Raw genomic sequence first — 18,252 nt, 5'->3', positions numbered from 1 at the left:
TCATCTAGAGAAAGTATCCGAGTTTTTTGTGGTTGGATGGATACTCAGGACTCGTGTTTTCTCAGTAGACTCTTTCTGGAAATGCTCTGGGGACCGTGAGTCATTTTCAGAAATTCTCCCTAAATCTCTAAAAGGCTTTTCAGGAAGAACTGTGAATATCAGGAGAAGTTTTCAGAAGAAAATGTAAAGTTAAGACATTTTTGTATTTCAGTATAATAAAGGCTAGTACAAAAGAAAATTTAAGAATGTGGTTCTGTCCTAACTCTTCATTTCCTTTCAGGTTGGTTTGCTGGACCTTGAGCTCAATCAGCTGACCAAAGCGCTGTTTTTGGCGTTGGTTGCCCTCTCGGTTGTCATGGTGACCTTGCAGGGATTCTCAGGTCCCTGGTACCGCAGTCTCTTCCGCTTTCTCCTGCTCTTCTCCTACATCATTCCCATAAGGTGGGTTTAAGAATGAAGAAAAACTGATGTCTGGTTTCATTGAATATGACGTTATTGAATGTATTGTTCTCAGTGTGAAAGAAATGACCCACCTAGAACTAAAGAGGGAAGAACCAGGACTGACCCTAACCATAGCCACTTCTCACTCATTGCCTGCACTGACTCCTGAGAAGTGAACGTGAGCCTGTAACTCCCGGGGAAAGAAGGCCACGCGCAGCCCACTGTGTTACCCTCGGCCGCTGCGGCTCTCAGCGCCAGAAGGCCTGAGCTCGGGACCCTGCTGCCTGCTCTGAGCCCTGGCCCCTGGTGTGAACCCCACTGCCTGGTGTGAAGCCCACTGACCCTGGTGTGAACCCCGCTGACCCTGCTGTGAAGCCTACTGACCCTGGTGTGAACCCCGCTGACCCTGGTGTGAACCCCATTGCCCTCTGGTGTGAAGCCCACTGACCCTGGTGTGAAGCCCGCAGCCCCATGGGAACCCCACTGCGACCCCCACGCAGTGCCAGCTCAGCCGGCCTCCTGGGGCTGAGTCTCAGGGTCAGCACTGCCCATCTCAGCTGTTAACACAGTCCTTCCTGCCTGTCCTTCTGCAGCTGCCAACAGACAGCTCCTATTCCTATCGCTCTTAAGCACATCTTTTTTTCTTGGGAATTCCCAGGGTTTTTTCCTTTGCTTTCATTAATCTTGTTTTTCTTCATTTCTGTTGCTTGTATCAGTTCTGAAATGTTATGTGGTGTCCCTTCACTACTACTTCTGTTGTATGATGCGAAAGGCCAAGTAAGAACTCTCTTCCTTCTTGTTTCTGGGGCACTTCTATCTTTAACTGATAGAAACCATTGAACAATATTCAAATTTTATTTTTTTAATATTTCATTTAATTCTCTTTATTCTCTTTATTGTTTTTTAATTCTCTTTGACTTCTTTCTTTCTTTAGTAAACTGACAATGTCAGTCTGTATATCCTTTTTTTTTTTTTAAGAGTTTCCTGTGCTATACAGCAGGTTCTGGTTAGTTATCTGTTTTATACATAGTATCAATTGTGTATATATGTCACTCCCAATCTCCCAGTTCATCCGACCCCCACTTCCCCCCTTGGTAACCGTAAGTTTGTTCTCTACGTCTGTGTTTCTATTTCTGCTTTGCAAATAAGTTTGTCTGTACCATTTTTCTAGATTCCACATATAAGTGATATTATACAATATTTGTTTTTCTCTTTCTGACTTATTTCATTCTGTATGCCAGTCTCTAGGTCCATCCACATCTCTGCAAATGGCACTATTCCGTTCCTTTTTATGGCTGAGTAGTATTCCATTGTATATATGTACCACATCTTCTTTATCCATTTGTCTGTCAATGGGCATTTAGGTTGCTTCCATGTCCTGGCTGTTGTAAATAGTGCTGCAATGAACATTGGGGTGCATGCATTGTATATCCTTTTAAAAAGTCTGATTATATGGGACTTCCCTGGCAGTCCAGTGGTTAATACTCTGTGCTTCCACTGCAGGGGGCACAGGTTCAATCCCTGGTCAGGGAACTCAGATCCTATGTACTGCATGGTGTGGCCAAAAAAAAAAAAAAAAAAAAAAAGTCTGATTACAAAATGAGAAAGGTACAAGGCTTTCTGCAAATCTGGCTTGTTCTAGTTTTTCCATCAACAATTTTATATTTAGGGTAACATGTTCTGTCAAGCTTGGAGATACTTATACTAGGCAGAATTATGACTGTACCTCTGTTTAGCTCCATAATATCTCATGCCTACTTCAGCACGATACTTTTCCTTTTTTTTCACAGTCTGAGAATGCAATTATACAGATTTAGCAGAAGGGATGAAAACCATAAAATGTATAGAGGACACTGAGTTAGGGGCTTAAGGCTTCCATTTGATTCAACCAAGTTTGTTTTCCCATTGCAAAGTTTCCATTAAAATATGAGTAGCAATACTTTTAGTATTTACTAAATATGCTTCTTCATTTAATAAAGAATAGATTAAAAAAATTTTTTTGTTTTGCAAAATACACAATTCTGAAAAATAAAGTGCTTTTTCTTCTACTGACCTAACACTCTTTTTTTTTGAATTTTATTTTATTTATTTTTTTGTACAGCAGGTTCTTATTAGTCATTGCTTTATACACATCAGTGTCTACATGTCAATCCCAATCTCCCAGTTCATCACACCACCATCCCTACCTCCCGCCACTTTCCCCTCTTGGTGTCCATACGTTTGTTCTCTACATCTGTCTGACCTAACACTCTTAAAAGGCTTTTCCAGCTTAAGAAAGAAAAGCTGTTTCATAGAAATTCTCTACAGAATTAAAGATGTTTGAGTCACCTGATCCAGTTTACTTTGTCTTTCAAGGATAACAGTACAGAACATAACTCCTGTTAACTCTAAAATGAATGTATGTTCCTTAGATCGTTGTGTCACTGATAGCACAAAGCAAGCGATCAGAACACTTTATGGGGCACGTCAGATTCCCTCAGGTCCGCAACTTGCAGTTACATGTCTCTAATGATTATGTTCTTTGTGCATATGCTTTAAAATGCCGCATAACAGTCTGGTTGGTCAGAAACAACCGTCTTGCCAGTGCTGGGTCAGGGAGGGTTTACCCACGTGAGGCAGACGTGGGCAGTACAAGCACGGTGGTGTTCCACGAGGCGATGGCGCGTTCCTTCCGAGCAACACTTGAGAACCTCTTGCCGATAGGGTGTCTTTGTGTAAACGCTGATGTCGATGAGAGCTTGTGTGGCTTGGGAGGCAGTTTTCCTCTCATTTTCTGTAGGTCGGGCGGCCGGATCAGCGGGTGTGCAGGAGGCCTGCCAGGGAAATGCCCACCCGCACGTTCCACCGTCTGACCGCCCGGGCAGTGCCTGGTGCCCTGCTCAGAGCTCTGCTCGGTCAGCACTCCAAGAAGGGAGCGTCGAAAACGTCAGCTACCAGGTAGAAAATTCGCTTCCGAAGTTGGAATTAACTTTCCTGAAGTTTTATTGAAGGAAGATTCTTAGGAGATTTTTGTCAAGTTATTTACACGTCAGGTGCCCTTTCTGCGACATTTTACAAGTTTGAGCTAACCTACCAGATATTCTCAGTAAGGCCTCATTTTCCAGGAAGCACGCTTGGGGAAAAGAGTACTTTCAACGTTACTTAGATCTAGGAATGATATTCAGGTATTGATGGCTTGGGGAATTTGCAGCCTATCGAGGTTGCAAAAGATGCTAATATTAGAGGATTCAGTGTTTGGAAAGCATGCACAGGAGAGAAGTCCAAGGGTGTGACTGGACAGCCTTTTGCTGAAGAGTTTAGGTGTGGTACTCATGGATCCACTTAGCCATCTCAGCAGAAGCGAGGAATAGATGGGGTTGTCCAGCAGAGACCTGTGGAGGAGCCTTTTGTGTGGACATGTGGACCCCCATGACACACCCGAGAGCCCCACAGAGGCTTGGAGAATGTTATACCAGCAGTAACACTGCCAGCTCGGACTGGGAGGGGCAGAGACAGGACAAGATAAGAAGCCTGTGAGAATCCCAGATTCTGCAGGCTGAGGATGGGCTGATAGAGCCTCCTAGCTGTAAACGTGTGCGTCGGAATCCCAGATTCTGCAGGCTGAGGATGGGCTGATAGAGCCTCCTAGCTGTAAACATGTGTGTCAGGATCCCAGATTCTGCAGGCTGAAGATGGGCTGATACAGCCTCCTAGCTGTAAACACGTGCTGCGTTTTGGAAAAGGAAGAATAACTCAGAGGCCAGAGCTGGCATGGGCCAGGCAGAGGGCTGTGGAGCTGTGAGTCCAGAGGGTGGAACATCCTGTCACAGAGAATTATTCTCAGCTCTTGAAACCTTATGCAATCTGCCTTGCTGGGCAGTTTGTAGTTACTTATGTGTTCTGGATGTTAGTACTTTTTCAGTTCTCGGTTTTGCTAATAATCTTTCTCAATCTCTAGCTTGAATTTTTACTCACCCGGTGGTGAAATGGTAAATAAAATTGTTAATTTTACATAGTCAAATTATAGTTCTATTTTGTTGCTGGCTTTCAGTCTCTGTATGTTTAAGAAATCCTCCTCCTCTACTCCAGGATGGTGAAGCTGTCCTCCGGTGTTAACTTCTCAAAGTTTATCAGTTTTATCTTTTACCACTGGAAGTGTTTTTGTTCTTTTTCTTGTTGTTTGTTGTTTTTTTAATGGTGTGAAGTAGTATTTTCACATACTTTTCCCATACTGGTTGTTTTAGCACCCTTTACAGAAAACACTCTTTTCCCCAATGATCCAGGGCCCCCTCCATCACATACTAAGTTTTCATATATGCACAGGTCTGTTTTGGGTCCCCTGTTCTGGTCTGGTTGTATTTTCCTGACCAAATAACAAAGTGCCTTAGCTCATAAGCCCTTATAATAAGTCAGTATTTGATAAAAACAAGTCCTTCCTCCATGTTTGCTCTCCTTGGTCATTTGCATTTAATATTAAATCTTCCTTTGCTTTCCTTGGTCATTTCCATTTAATATTAAATCTTCCACACCACGAATCTGGCATATCTCTTAATCATTTTAGGTCTTCTCTAACATCTCAACATTTAAAAAAATTTCCATAGGAATCTTGCACAACTTTTGTTAGAGCTATTATTAGATATTTGGTATTTTTTAAATGCTGTTAATAAATAGTGTTTTTTGAAAGAACTGTTTCCTATATATTTGTTGCTGGTATGGAAAAATAAAGTGGATTTCTGTAAAATGATTGAATCCATCAATTTTGGTAAAACTTTATTGATTTTAATTATTAGTCTGGAATCTATTGGATTTTCTCTGTAATCAGTAGATAATCAGTAGATAATGACAGCTTTCTTTCTTTCAATTTTTTGCACCATTTCTTTCTTTCCCTTCTCACCATAGTAATGATTTATAGTGTAACCTTAGGTAGAAGTAATGATAACGGACATTCTTCTCTTGTTTCCAGTGTGAAAGGCAAAACGTTCAACATTTCATCAGTAAGGATGCTACAAGTTTTTACAGAACCCCTTTTCTATAATATATAATAGAAGTTTTTTCTACCTCTATTTGCTAAATGTTGTATTTAAATTATTCATATCATTTAAAAAATACTTCTACTAAATCTATTGAGATGATTTTTCATCTTAAATTTTTCTTCTTTAATATATTATTATGCTAAATTAAACTGATTGACTCTCTAATGCTATACCTACCTTGTATTCTTTGGGGGAAAAAACACAACTTGGTTATGGTATAATACGCCTTCATGTATTACTAGGTTCCATTTGCTTGTAATTTTTGTGAAATTTTTGCATTGGTTTACATGAGTGAGATTGACTTATAACTTTCCTTCTCACATCATTCTTTTGGTGTTCAGTATCAGGATTATGCTATTCTCATAAAATATATTGATGAGTCTTCTCTAAAATATTTTTGTTTAAAATTATAATTATTTATTCCTTGGACATATTTACATCAAGGAGGCCATGTCAGCCTGAACTTTTTGTTGTGGAAAGATGTTTGACAGAGTTGATTTCTTTACTAGTTTAAATATATTTCTTAAATAGTATAGTTCATATAGTTAACTTTAAAGAGTTAGAAAGGCTGCTTTCAGGCTTTTAATTTCCTCTTGAGAAAATCGAGTCAGTTTTGGAAAAGTTATGGTTTTCAAGAAGTATGTCAACTGTACCTAAATATTCAAATTTTTTAAAAAAATTATTTATTTAATTAATTTATTTTTGGCTGTGTTGGGTCTTTGTTGCTGCGGGCTTTCTCTAGTTGTGGTGAGTAGGGGCTACTCTTCCTTGTGGTGCACGGGCTTCTCATTGCGGTGGCTTCTCTTGTTGCGGAGCACGGTCTCTAGGTGCGTGGGCTTCAGTAGTTGTGGCATGTGGGCTCAGTAGTTGTGGCACATGGGCTGTAGAGTGCAGGCTCAGTAGTTGCAGGCACGGGCTTAGTTGCTCTGCAGTATGTGGGATCTTCCAGGACCAGGGCTTGAACCTGTGACCCCTGCATTGGCAGGCAGATTCTTAACCACTGCGCCACCCAGGGAAGCCCTCAAATTTTTTAAATTAAATTTTGTTAATAGTGTTTTCTTGTTATCTCTTCTTATATGTAGGATCTGTGATATTGATCTTCTTCATTCTTGATACTTATTTCTGCCCTTTCTCTTTTTTTTCTTGATTAGTCTTCCAGTGGTTTGTCAACTTTAGCAGTCTTAAGGTTGAGTTCATTGATTTTCTATGCTATATAGTATTTTTCTGTTTTATTAATGTTACCTTACCTTATTTCTTTCCTCCTACCTTCTTTGGTTTGTATTATTCTTACTTCTTCAGATAGATACTTAATTCACTAGTTTTCACGTTTTTTCCCCTTTTTGAATATATGCAGTTGACGCTATAAATTTCTCTGTAAGTACTACTTTGCCTGCATCCTAAAAGTTTTCATATGTATAGTGTTTTTGTTACTGTCAACTACAGAATATTTTAAAATCTCCACTGTGATTTCTTCTTTGACCCATAGTTATTACAAAGTTATTTCTTAGTTTACAACCATATTTGACTTTTCTAAGTATGTCTTTGTTCATATTTGACTTAATTGCATTGTTGTCAGAAAACATAGCATTCATTATTTCAGATCTGTGAAATATGTTGAGACTAGTTATAGGGCCTGATATTTAGTTGGTTTTTGTAAACATTCGCTGTGTGCTTGAAAAGAACATGGAATCTGAATTGTTGGCTGCAGTGTTTCATATGTCCATTAGGTCACGATTGTTCATCTTGTTTTTCAGTTTCTCTGTACCCCTGCTTGATTTTGTTCTTTACCTTTTCTAACAGTTACTGAGGGTTGTGTTAAAATCTCTGATCAGTATTGTGAATTCATCTATTTTTCCTTGGAATTCTGTCTGGTTTTGGTATTTACAAATTTTTTTTGTAAATACCAAAATTTTTTTTAACATCTTTATTGGAGTATAGTTGCTTTACAGTGTTGTGTTAGTTTCTGCTGTATAACAAAGTGAATCAGCTACATGTATACGTATATCCCCATATCCCCTCCCTCTTGTATACAAATTTAAATTGCTATATGTTTCTGCTGAATTAGGCATTTTCTCATTACAAAGTGACTTTCTTTATCTCCGCTAAAGCTTTTTGCATTAAATTCTACTTTGTTTTATGTTAATATAGTAACGCCAACTGGTTTTAATTTGCTTAGCATGTCTTCTTCCATCTTTGTACTTTCAACTTTTCTGTGTAATTATATTTATATGTGTCTCTTGTAAATAGCATAAAGTTTAATTTTTATCTACTCCCATAATTTTTGACTATTTAGTGCATACACAATTATTGTAATACTGTTATATTTTTAGTTTAAATCTATCATTTTATATTGTGCTTTTAATGTGACTTAACTAGTCTATATTTTTTCTCCTTTCTTACCATTTTTTAAATTATTTTTTATAATTCCACTTTTTTTCTAGTAGTTTGTAAGTTTTATAAGCAGTTTCTGTTCTTTTAGTATTTATCCTAGAAATTAAAAACATTCTTAATTTCTCAAAGTCTAAAGGTAATCATTTCCTTTGCATGTCACCTTAGAAGTGTTTAACTCCATTTCCCCTTCTGACCTAATCCATTTTTGTCATTTATTCTAACTGTAGTTATTCTTAAACTCCAAGATATTACTGTTTTACACATTACCTCTTTTTAAAAAAATATTTATTTATTTATTTATTTATTTTGGTTGTGCTGGGTCTTAGTTGTGGCACTCAGGATCTTTGTTGCGGCATGAGAGATCTTTAGTTGCGACATGCAGACTTCTTAGTTGCAGCATGCAGACACCCAGCTGCGACATGCGAGTTCCCAGTTGCGGCATGTATGCGGGATCTGGTTCCCCGACCAGGTACCGAACCTGGACCCCCTGCATTGGGAGCACAGAGTCTTAACCACTGGACCGCCAGGGAAGTCCCTACAGATTCCCTCTTAATTTTGGTTTATCCATGTTTTGTTCTTCTTCTTGCATTTCACACCTTCCATGTAGAATAATTTTCCTTCTGTCAGAAATTTATTTTTTTAGTTTTTGTTTAGTGCTGATCTTTGTTGGGAACTCTCTAGATTTTTGCTTGGCTTTTCTTCTTGAAAAATAGTTTCACCTGTGCATAGATTTCTAAGTTGTCATGATTATTTTACTCTCTTTTGGCTTCCATGGCTGCTGTCTATTAGCTGTCATTTAAGTCTTACTCCCCTGTGACCCTTCCAGCCTCTTTCAGATTTTCTCTATGTTGTTGATGTCCTGCTCTCTGATATAATGTCTAGATGAATGTTTATTCTTGAATCTGTAGATAGGTTTCTTTCATTCATCCAAGAAAATTCTTAGTTTGTCTTTTTAAATACTGCCTTTGCCCTATTTTGTCACCTCTCTTTCAAGGTTGGTTAGATATCCACACTGTATCCTTTGTTTCTCCTGTTTTTACTTTTGTATTTCCCACCTTTTTGTCTCTGTGCTTTATTCTATTAATAAATAATATTCCTAGTGCCCTGTCTTCCAAGTCACTAATTTCATCTTTGGCTGTGTCTAATCAGCTATTAAACCAATCAGTTTCTTAATTTCAGTTATTGGTATTTTTTTAGTTCTAAAAATTTTATTCAATTTCTGTATCACATTGACTATTTCATTTTTGTATTTGCCTATTCCATGCAAATATTCTTCTAATTGTTCTTGTGTATCCAGGTGTTTTATAGTTTGTGTCTGTCATGTGTAATAGCTGATGCCTTTCGCAGTTTTGTTCTCTTGTATTTTTTCCTTGTGGCTCTTGTTCATGGTATGTTGTTTGACTGTGTACTGTGTGGTGTTTGCTGTTGTGTTGTGCTGTGGTTTATTTGGGTTTTGTTTGTTTGTTTGCAATTATATTTAAAAGGCTAACTATAGGAATCATTTGAAATAAAAGATGAAAATATGTTTTTCCAAGACAAATATCCTGCTTCTAAACTGTGTACTTGGAGGTACTGCCTGTCTTGGAACATCTTCATCCAAGTTCAAGGTTCACAGTTAGTGAATTATTCAGGAAATGTGAGCCTGGCTCCACCTCCACGTGTAGGTGCCGTGGTCCAGGTTCTCCCTAAGTTTGAGAGTTAGCCCTTCACAGCCCCACCCGTCATGGGAAGGAGGCCCTCTTGTTGGACCTCCACCTTTCGATGTTCCTGGTCTTTACTTTTGCTCCTTGCACAGGTGGACTACGGAAGGGAAAGTCCAAACTCTTGGGGAGGGCGTGTGCTCTCAGGGCAAAGGAGATCGTATGGTCCCTGACCCCTCTGGTAGCTGATTTGGATTTAGTCCAGAAATTTCTCACTATCTAGTCAGTTCTTTATTTCTTTTAAGAATTAAAAAAAATTTATATAGTATTTCTTATTGTTTTCAGTGGGAACATTGAAAACAATTCAGTGGGAACATTGGTTCAAATAAAATACCTCCCATTACCCTAGATCACAGAACTTTTTTGCAATTTTTCTTTTTTTCTTTTTTTTTTGACCGTGCTGTGCAGCTTGTGGGATCTTAGTTCCCCACCCAGGGATTGAACCCAGGCCACGACAGTGAAAGCGCCAAGTCCTAACCACTGGACCACTAGGGAATTCCCTGCAATTTTTGTGTAAAGGAAGTTATACAAATTTGATTAACTTCCATGGCAGTACTTTCCAACCTAAAATTTTGAGGTCTCAAATATGATAAACCTTATTCTTGAGAATGCACCAAGCTTTCTTTTAACAACAAAATACAACTATATCATAGAAAACCTGGGAAATGAAGGCTTTTAAAAAAACATCACTTGGATAAACAAACTACAGTATATCTATACAATGAATACTGTCCATCAATAAAAAGGAATGAACTACTGATCCATACGATAACTTGGGCATAACATTCTTGAAGTTACAAAAGTGTAGTGGTGGAGAATAAATCCCTGGTTGCCGGGGGTAGGGCTGGGACAGGTGTGACTCTTGAGGGGAGGGGGAGGAGGGTCCTTGCCGTGATGGAGACGCCTGTGTCCTGGGGGAGACGGATGGACAGGCTGGTGATGGGAACCTCTCTGTGGGACCCAGAGCAGAGAGTGCAGAGCCCGGATCAAGTCTGCATTTGAGCTAACCACACTGTCGCAGCAGGTCTGTGTGTGGATAGCGTGCAGTGGTCGTGCAACATGTTACCTCCAGCGGAAGCAAGTGAAGGGCACACGGGACCCTCTGTCCTGTTTGCCACTTCTTGTGAGTCTAAACTGTTTCAAAATTAGAAGTTATTAAAAAGCACCCTTGATCTATGAGAGTGAGTATCCGTCTTAGAGGCAGACTTTAGGCTCTTGAATCAGGGGGTGTGAGTCTGCTTTCTTGCGTTGATGCCATGACAGCTGTGGCCGCGGGCAGGTCTCCCAGCCTCTGCGCCTCAAGTTTTCTCATCTGTTTCTCCATGGGGCGAAGCTGTGTATAAAACAGTGTGCCAAGAGCGTGACTTTGCTCTTTGTGCCTTTGTCCTTCTGGCTCTTCTTACATTCAGCTTCTTGTATCAATTTGTGTTGGCTTTTAATAGAACGCTGAGTACCTCTTTCATCTTATCAAATACATTTACTACCTCATTTGCCTTTTAACTAGACTATGGTGTTTCTTCATGAAAGAGCTACGGATGCAGTTTTTAGATGATGTGAGTGTAAGGCAAAGGGGGATTACCGCCGTGCTGAACAGCCCCTGGTGAAGGACGGGCCTCCGCTGTCTGGGTTCTGGGGAGGGACGGGCCTCCACTGTCTGGGTGCGGCTGGAACAGGGAGCCGGGCGTGGCCTCGGGCTCTTCCCGCGCCTGTGGACACTGCTTCCCTCTGGCCGCGCGCCCTCCTCACCTGGCTACACGGATGGCGTTGGAGGCCTCGGGCTCACATTCTGCTTGCTTAATTACACTCGTGAAAAGCGAATACTTCTCTCCAACCCATTGAGGAAAACTCCCGAGAGGGCACCAGCCTCCCGGTGCCACTGCTTGCCTGCATGCAGTGTGGACTGTCCAGGCCCAGCACGGGGGTGGCCGTGCCCACTGGCCGGGCAGGGCAGGCTCTGAGAGCGCGGGGCCGCCTCCTGCCAGCCCCCCGGCCCCGCTGCGTGGGTTCGCTGTGGGCAGTGGTCCCTTCGGGACGAGAGCCGAGCTGAGCTGAGCTTCTGCAGCCCGGGGAGGCTCCTGACTTTCTGCCCCAGGCTTTCCCTCCGTCAGCTTCGTTATTAAGATTCTGCTGGATCTGGGGTGTTTGCCCTGTTTCCTTTCGCTATTCCTTCATCCTTTGACTTTTGGAGACATTTTAAGGTGTATCTGTTAAATTGCTTGTAATTAGTATATTGATTTATTTGTTTAGAAACTGAGAGACGTGCTATTTTTAATAGGAATATTTACCCTTTCACATAATTGACACAGACTATTTGGCCTCACTTCTGCTGTGTGTATTTGTACTGTTGCTACACAGATGTTTTACATGCACACGCGTGCACATACAGCCCTGCAAGGCCCCCCCGCGTGCGGCCTGAAACCACAGTGAATGCTGGGAGAATCCTGAATTCCTCTGTCTCCATTCACCCCAGGATTTGACCCTCTGATCAGTATTTGGTTGTTGTGGGACCTGAGAAGATGGGCTGATTCTCCCTGAAGAACCTTCTGGGTTTGTGCCCGTCCTCCTGACGTGGGAGACGCGCTCTCAGAATCGCGGGACCCGTGCTTACCAAGCCCACGGCCTGTGCCACCTCCTTACTCGCCTTCTGGCCTCCAGGCTTTCTTTCATTCTGTCCACCTTGGACACTGAGGCTCAATTTATTTTTCGAAACACTATTTTATTTCAAATCCCCAGTCCACCCACGCCCACTCCAGAACTTGATAATGTGATTTAGAATTTTGCTTCTACCAATTTCAACTACCTTTCATACTTAACTAGATTTTCTGTTCCTTGGGACCCAAGACTACATTTTGTTTATCCTCTTGTGTGTTGCAGTGGATACAAATCACAGGGGCAGTTAGCCTATTGGGGGGAACATCCGATCTGCCAGTGACGGAACCTCCCTGCCTTCTGAGCCCTGGAGCCTGCTGACCGCCTGCCTTCCTAGGTGGCCCCCACGTGCTGCCCACCCCCATGCTTTCCATTTCAGCTCTGCCTTTTCCATGAAACCTTCTCTGGCTGTTCAGGGCCAGTGATCCTCTGCTCCACCAGCATGACTCTCAGTCACCTGCTTTGACGCGCTGTTGCTGACACGTGGCATTTTCCAGGTGCTGTTACCAAGGCTCAGAAGGGTCAAGTCTGTCATCAGCCCAGATCATGGAACTAGTACATTTGGGAATTAGGAATCCATACAAGTCATATGTAACGTCATTCCTGTAAAATTCCATTAACCCATGCTTCCCCCCAATGGAGCAGCTTCAGGGGAATTCAGGGGGTTGATTGGACAGGAGTTGACTATCTGGAAAAAGGAACCTAGAATCACTTCCAATTTCTGGCTTGGGTGACGGGTAGATCACACCATTCATTGGTGGGAGAAGCGTCTCCTCCTCCTTGAGCAAGAATAAATTTGTTCTTATTTTGTTTGGCACAGGACGGGGAGGAAGTGGGAAAACTAGCCTCCATCGTGTATATATTCATTTAAAGGTGTTTGTGATAAATCTAAGGTCAGATACCCTGTAGGCAATAGAATATACAGTCTGAAGCCCGGGAGAAAGGTTCAAACCAGTAACAGAATATTACCTTCCCGGTGCGTGGCCATGGGTGAATTCACCTAGTGAAAACATTTTGGAACCATCCCTTGCCATCCGCGGTGCTTCATGAAAATTCTAAAGAATCACACAACGAAAAATTTGGGGGGGAAATTCAGATAAAATAGCATCTGTGCTTTTTCCTTTAAATTACAAGTTACAGGAAGAGGTTTTGATTACTTTAGATAAAACTTGTCATTTAAATGACTTTTCTTTTGCTCAGATTAGGATCTAAAAATAAGTCTCACTTCAGAGGAATGGGTGTGAATTCTTTCAGGTAGATTCACTCCCAGCGGAGCCTGGTGTGAGCTGGGGCTGTTTCACCAGGTTCTGATAAATGCTGCGGTTTAATTGTAACAAATTAAGTTGAAATGTAGCAGGCCTCATGGGGCGCCAATGGGGTCACACTGCATGTTTTAGCAAAGTACACCTCACTTATTCAGGGTCCAGGTTACCTCCTCAGACACTTTTGTAGCTGTAAGATGAGACTATTTGGAAAAGAAAGTGCCACCATTAAGATGATCTTATGTTCTAAAATTAACCTTGTGCTTTCTTCCTGTAGTGTAAAGCGGGTTCATACATGTTCCTCTCGGTGACACCCCTGAACACCCTGGCCCATGAAGATGGTTTACTTCATTCTTCTTATTTTATAACAGTAAAGGTCACAACTGCCTCTGGTTCAGCTGACCATCTAAAATTGCAATGACTTTTGCACTTATTTGGAATAGGTCTCTAGATAATTTCACAGTTGCTAAATTAGCAACATAATTTAGCTTAAATATATATATGGTATCTATTACCTTATAATCTATTACTGTAATACTCAAAATAGTAGGCTTAACATAATTTTTTGTTCACAAATCATGTTACTATAAAGTACTAGTCGAATAGAGGTCTGGGTTTTAAAATTCCATAAAATCAGAACATTACTAAGAAGTAAGTTAAATATGGTGATAATTACTCTGTCAACTTGGTGTTTGAAGTTTGAGCTTCTAGAAATTTTTTGCATTAAAAAGCAAATTATTGTACTAACACTTGATCAAGATGTACAGTGTGAATCAGAGTAAACAAGCTTTACTTCCTACCTATATGGTATTATTGTCCTAGTTGAAGGTATTTTTCCTTAATAGTTTTTCACTTGTAAACCATGAACTTGCGTTCTGCAGTAGTTCTGCTTTATTTTTCTGAACGTGAAGGTTATCTCCATTCCCTTTTTCACTAGTAACTACTGCTTTGTACATTCTTTGAGGGGATTTAGGTTTGTAGTCAACCTCAACTATTCCAGTGGTATTGATTTGTGATGTAGTATTTCATGAAGTATTATAGTCTTACGATTCTGTACAATAGTGGTTGTGTTAGTAAGCCCTCTCTGGCCCAGGATCTCAGGAGCACGACCTGGAGGAACCTGAGAGATGCTCCTTCGGTTTCCGCTCAGCCCCATGCCCAGTGCAGGCTGCAGGCTCTTGAGAAAGGCCTGGCCGGCTGCAGATAGGAACCCACTTGCCTTGCGATCCCTGAGGCAGGCTGATGTCTTCAAAAGTAATTCGACCAAAAGCTGCAAGGAGAACACAGCACACAGAGAAGAGCCCTGTCTTCCCGATTGTAGACGTCTGCTCCAAGGAGCCAGCTGGACCGTCTTCACAGGGGTCATGTGCCCCGCCCAGGCCCTGCCCCTGCTCTGTGCCCACCAGGCTCCTGCTCGTTCGTTGGCCATCTGGCCTGCGTGTTACCAAGTGACTCTGACTCTCACTTTATTTCCTGACTCCTGGAGACTCTGTCTTATGACCACACCCAAATCACAGATAAGTCCCTGTAAAATCTTTCTTTTTTTTTTTAATTTATTTTATTATATTTTTTTTTTTTTTAATTTTTGGCTGCGTTGGGTCTTCTTTGCCGTGCATAGGCCTTCTCTGGTTGCAGCGAGTGGGGGCTACTCTTCGTTGCAGTGCACGGGCTTCTCCTTGCAGTGGCTTCTCTTGTTGCGGAGCACAGGCTCTAGGCATGTGGACTTCAGTAGTTGTGGCTCGTGGGCTCAGTAGTTGTGGCTCGCGGGCTCTAGAGTGCAGGCTCAATAGTTGTGGTGCACAGGCTTAGTTGCTCCGCGACATGTGGGATCTTCCCAGACCAGGGCTCGAACCCGTGTCCTCTGCATTGGCAGGCGGATTCTTAACCACTGCGCCACCAGAGAAGTCCTGTAAAATCCTTCTTTTTCTTCTTCCAACCTTCCTCACACTCTGAACTCTTCCTGGGCGGCCGCTACTTAGTACCTGTTGGCAGGACACTCCCCAGTACTTTGCCAGCCTTTCCTCCTGGCTGGCCACCCCTCCGGGCGCCTCCCCACAGCTGATGGGAGACCCCTGGGGCTCACACAAGCCAGGTGCTGTGTGCAGGCGATGGCACCTCCTGGACCAGTGCTCCTGGGGCAGGGGAGGCCTGGGGACTGCGGTGCTCTCCCCGCAGGTCATCTTGTGCAGGCCGTGTCCTCACCCTCCTAGCAGGATTAGGAAGAGCCAAGAGGTAGCGAGGGGCTGCTTTACAAGGTCTGTGTTGCTGTCAGTTAAAGATTTTCTTTCTGACCAGTACAGGTATTATAATTTGTAAGATGTGAAAGTTATGGACAAATAAATTGTGATTATTTTATTTTAATTTCTTTGACTTACCTACAGACTTTCTTCACCGACTGACTCCTTAAGATCACTTTCCAAGTGTGCGTTTATTAATAGGCAGGTCACAGGATTGGATACAAGCAGTTTCACCACGTGGAGTTGGTCCATCCTATCGGCTGCTTTCCTGATAGGATTACGTCAGGCACAGACTTCCTGGTAGAACTTGAAGCATATCTGAGGGGTCTGAGGTCTGATCGTTAATGAGGACGAACGAGGCCCGGCTGGTTATGTACAAAGGTACAATTCCTCTGTCCTGTTCTCCCTGGTGATGGTCTGGGGCTGAGTGACTCCTTGCTGACTGAAGGGCTTCACCAGTCTGCCTCGGAGGCGTGCGGAAGGGCCGCCGCTCACCCAGCCACGTTTCGTGTCCTACCTGCCGTAAACGTGGCCGCCGCCCACGATGAGCGTCCTGCCGTGAGGGACAGTGACGCCCACACCCTGTGCCAGACTCTTGGTTCCTTTCTGTGATTTGATACTTTCTTTACTGGCTGACGCCCACACCCTGTGCCAGACGTTTGGTTCCTTTCTGTGATTTGATACTTTCTTTACTGGCTCTCCAAATCCTAGCCTCTTGAACAGATGAAATTTTCTTACCTCTAAATCTAGGCCCTGTTTTCACCGTTGCTAAGGGGCCTCTCATTTGTTGGTGGTTCTTCTTCTCGCTGAAACCCTGGGAGCCCTTCCTGGTTCGTGGGCTGCTTCTGTGCTGGCTTCTTCCTGGGGGTATCTCAGCGTTAGCTTGAGCCGTGGCACATTTCCCCGTGCTGGCCCCTGTCGTCTAAGTGCAGTATTGTTCCACTCCCCTGGGTGTCTGCCTGCCTGCCTGCACACCCCTGGATATCTTTGATTTTCTGGCTTTCGGTAGCCAAATTTCACTCTCTTTGCCACACTTATATTTTGCATTTCACGCTTGTGCATTCTTTTAATCAAATGAAATAAAAATCTTGTAAATAAAAATATTCTGTGTAAGAAAAATGAGACACAGCTGAACATTTTTGACACACCTGGTATATGGAGAGAGCTGCTCTGGGAACAGCTAGCAAGCGGCCCTCCCCGCAGTGGTACGTTCTTAGTGCGTGTCCTTACGGGGGCTCTTTAGAATTCCAGGCTTGCAAGGACTCTATTCCAGTCCTGTGCTTTCAGGCAGGATTGCAACAAAACTGTCCAAGGTAGGATGGACCACCATTTGTTTTAAGTTGCAATCTTATTATACAATTGTAAATTATGAAATTTCTAAGGTAAGTAAAAGGTCCAGAGTCTAGTGACATATGCCCTTGTGTTTGTCATAGATTTAACATGTTCAGTCTTTGTTCAGATCCTTTTTCTTTTTAAGAAGGTAGATGTCATAAAGTCATGGACCTTCCCTCTCTCTGCTCTTGCCTTCCCCAGAGGTGATTTTTCTCCTGAAATTGGGGTGGGTCCTTTCTGTTCGTGTTTCTATGGCCTTGGTGCATATGGTGGGACCCGTGAACGTTATGAAGTTTTGTGTATTTTTTAAAAATTCATAAATGTGATTGTATTAAGTGTCTTTCTGCCTTGGTTTGCTATTGCCCCAATTTTAACTCTACTGTTGCTGGGCGGCTTGGATGTTTTCACGATCAGTGCCGCACGGACGGCATCCTAGTACGTGCTGCTGGGTGCACGTCGGGGCTTCTCCTGGTGGGCCGATGGCTGGAAGAGGCGCGGCCGGTGACACTCTGGCCAGTCTCCGTTTCACCGTGTGCTGCCAGGTCCTCTCTAAGTGGCTCCGCTGATGACACTTCTACTTGCAGTTCATTAAAATACTTGTTTCCCCACATCCTCACTAATGTTTACTGTTCTCAAGCTCTTTTGTTTTGTTTCACAGTTCTCTAATATCCTAAATATTCTGAACTCGTATTTAGAATACCTTTGTGGTTATCCACGAAGATGATGGTGTGTGGTAGAGGCATCAAAGGAAAGAGGGCTTTTATTCAGGCCCTTGCTGGTTGGAAGCAGAATAGGGGTGAGCAGTCTGGAGCCCCACACGGGCCCCCGATGGACTGTCCACAGAACACTGTCTGCCCCCCGTGGGAAACGGCGGTATCGCGAGGGTGTCCAGGGAACAGGTTTCAGACGTGGCGAGTTTGTGTATGTGGAATTTGGGCTTTGGAGAAAGAATCACGGGGAAAAGTTGGGTCAAAGAGTAACACGTAGACGTCGAAGGCGATGGGGGTGCGTGGGGAGACGCGAGGGGGACAGACGCGCGCGGCACGACCCTGGATGCAGGCTGGCGGGGAACGCCGCTCGCGGGCTGGATGGCTCCACGCGCGCCGCAGAACGCTTGTGCCAGGGGTGCTGAGGCCAGGGGGCAGTGGACCCTGCACGGGGCAGAGCACAGCCCCCGGGCGGAGCGCCTCCGCCGGTGTCCTGCAGGCCCCCCTCCTGGACCGCCTGC

The 18,252-nt window shown here is 43.0% G+C and overlaps 1 protein-coding gene across 9 annotated transcripts in view; it reads left to right on the top strand.

Annotated features, from left to right (window-relative positions):
- ATP9B (ATPase phospholipid transporting 9B (putative)) overlaps positions 1-18,252 on the top strand; it is a 229,667-nt gene that overhangs the window by 149,450 nt on the left and 61,965 nt on the right. For all 9 annotated transcript variants that reach the window (XM_082355629.1, XM_082355621.1, XM_082355623.1 and 6 more), the window contains one exon: positions 281-441. In XM_082355629.1, coding sequence (XP_082211755.1) covers positions 281-441 — 161 coding nt within the window. The remainder of the gene's footprint in view (positions 1-280; positions 442-18,252) is intronic.

This window comes from Balaenoptera borealis (genome assembly GCF_965194805.1).
Source record: "Balaenoptera borealis genome assembly, chromosome: 14".
Lineage (NCBI taxonomy): Eukaryota > Metazoa > Chordata > Mammalia > Artiodactyla > Balaenopteridae > Balaenoptera > Balaenoptera borealis.
Note: the sequence above shows the minus strand (reverse complement) of the source record. Positions and strands in the feature narration are given on the sequence as shown.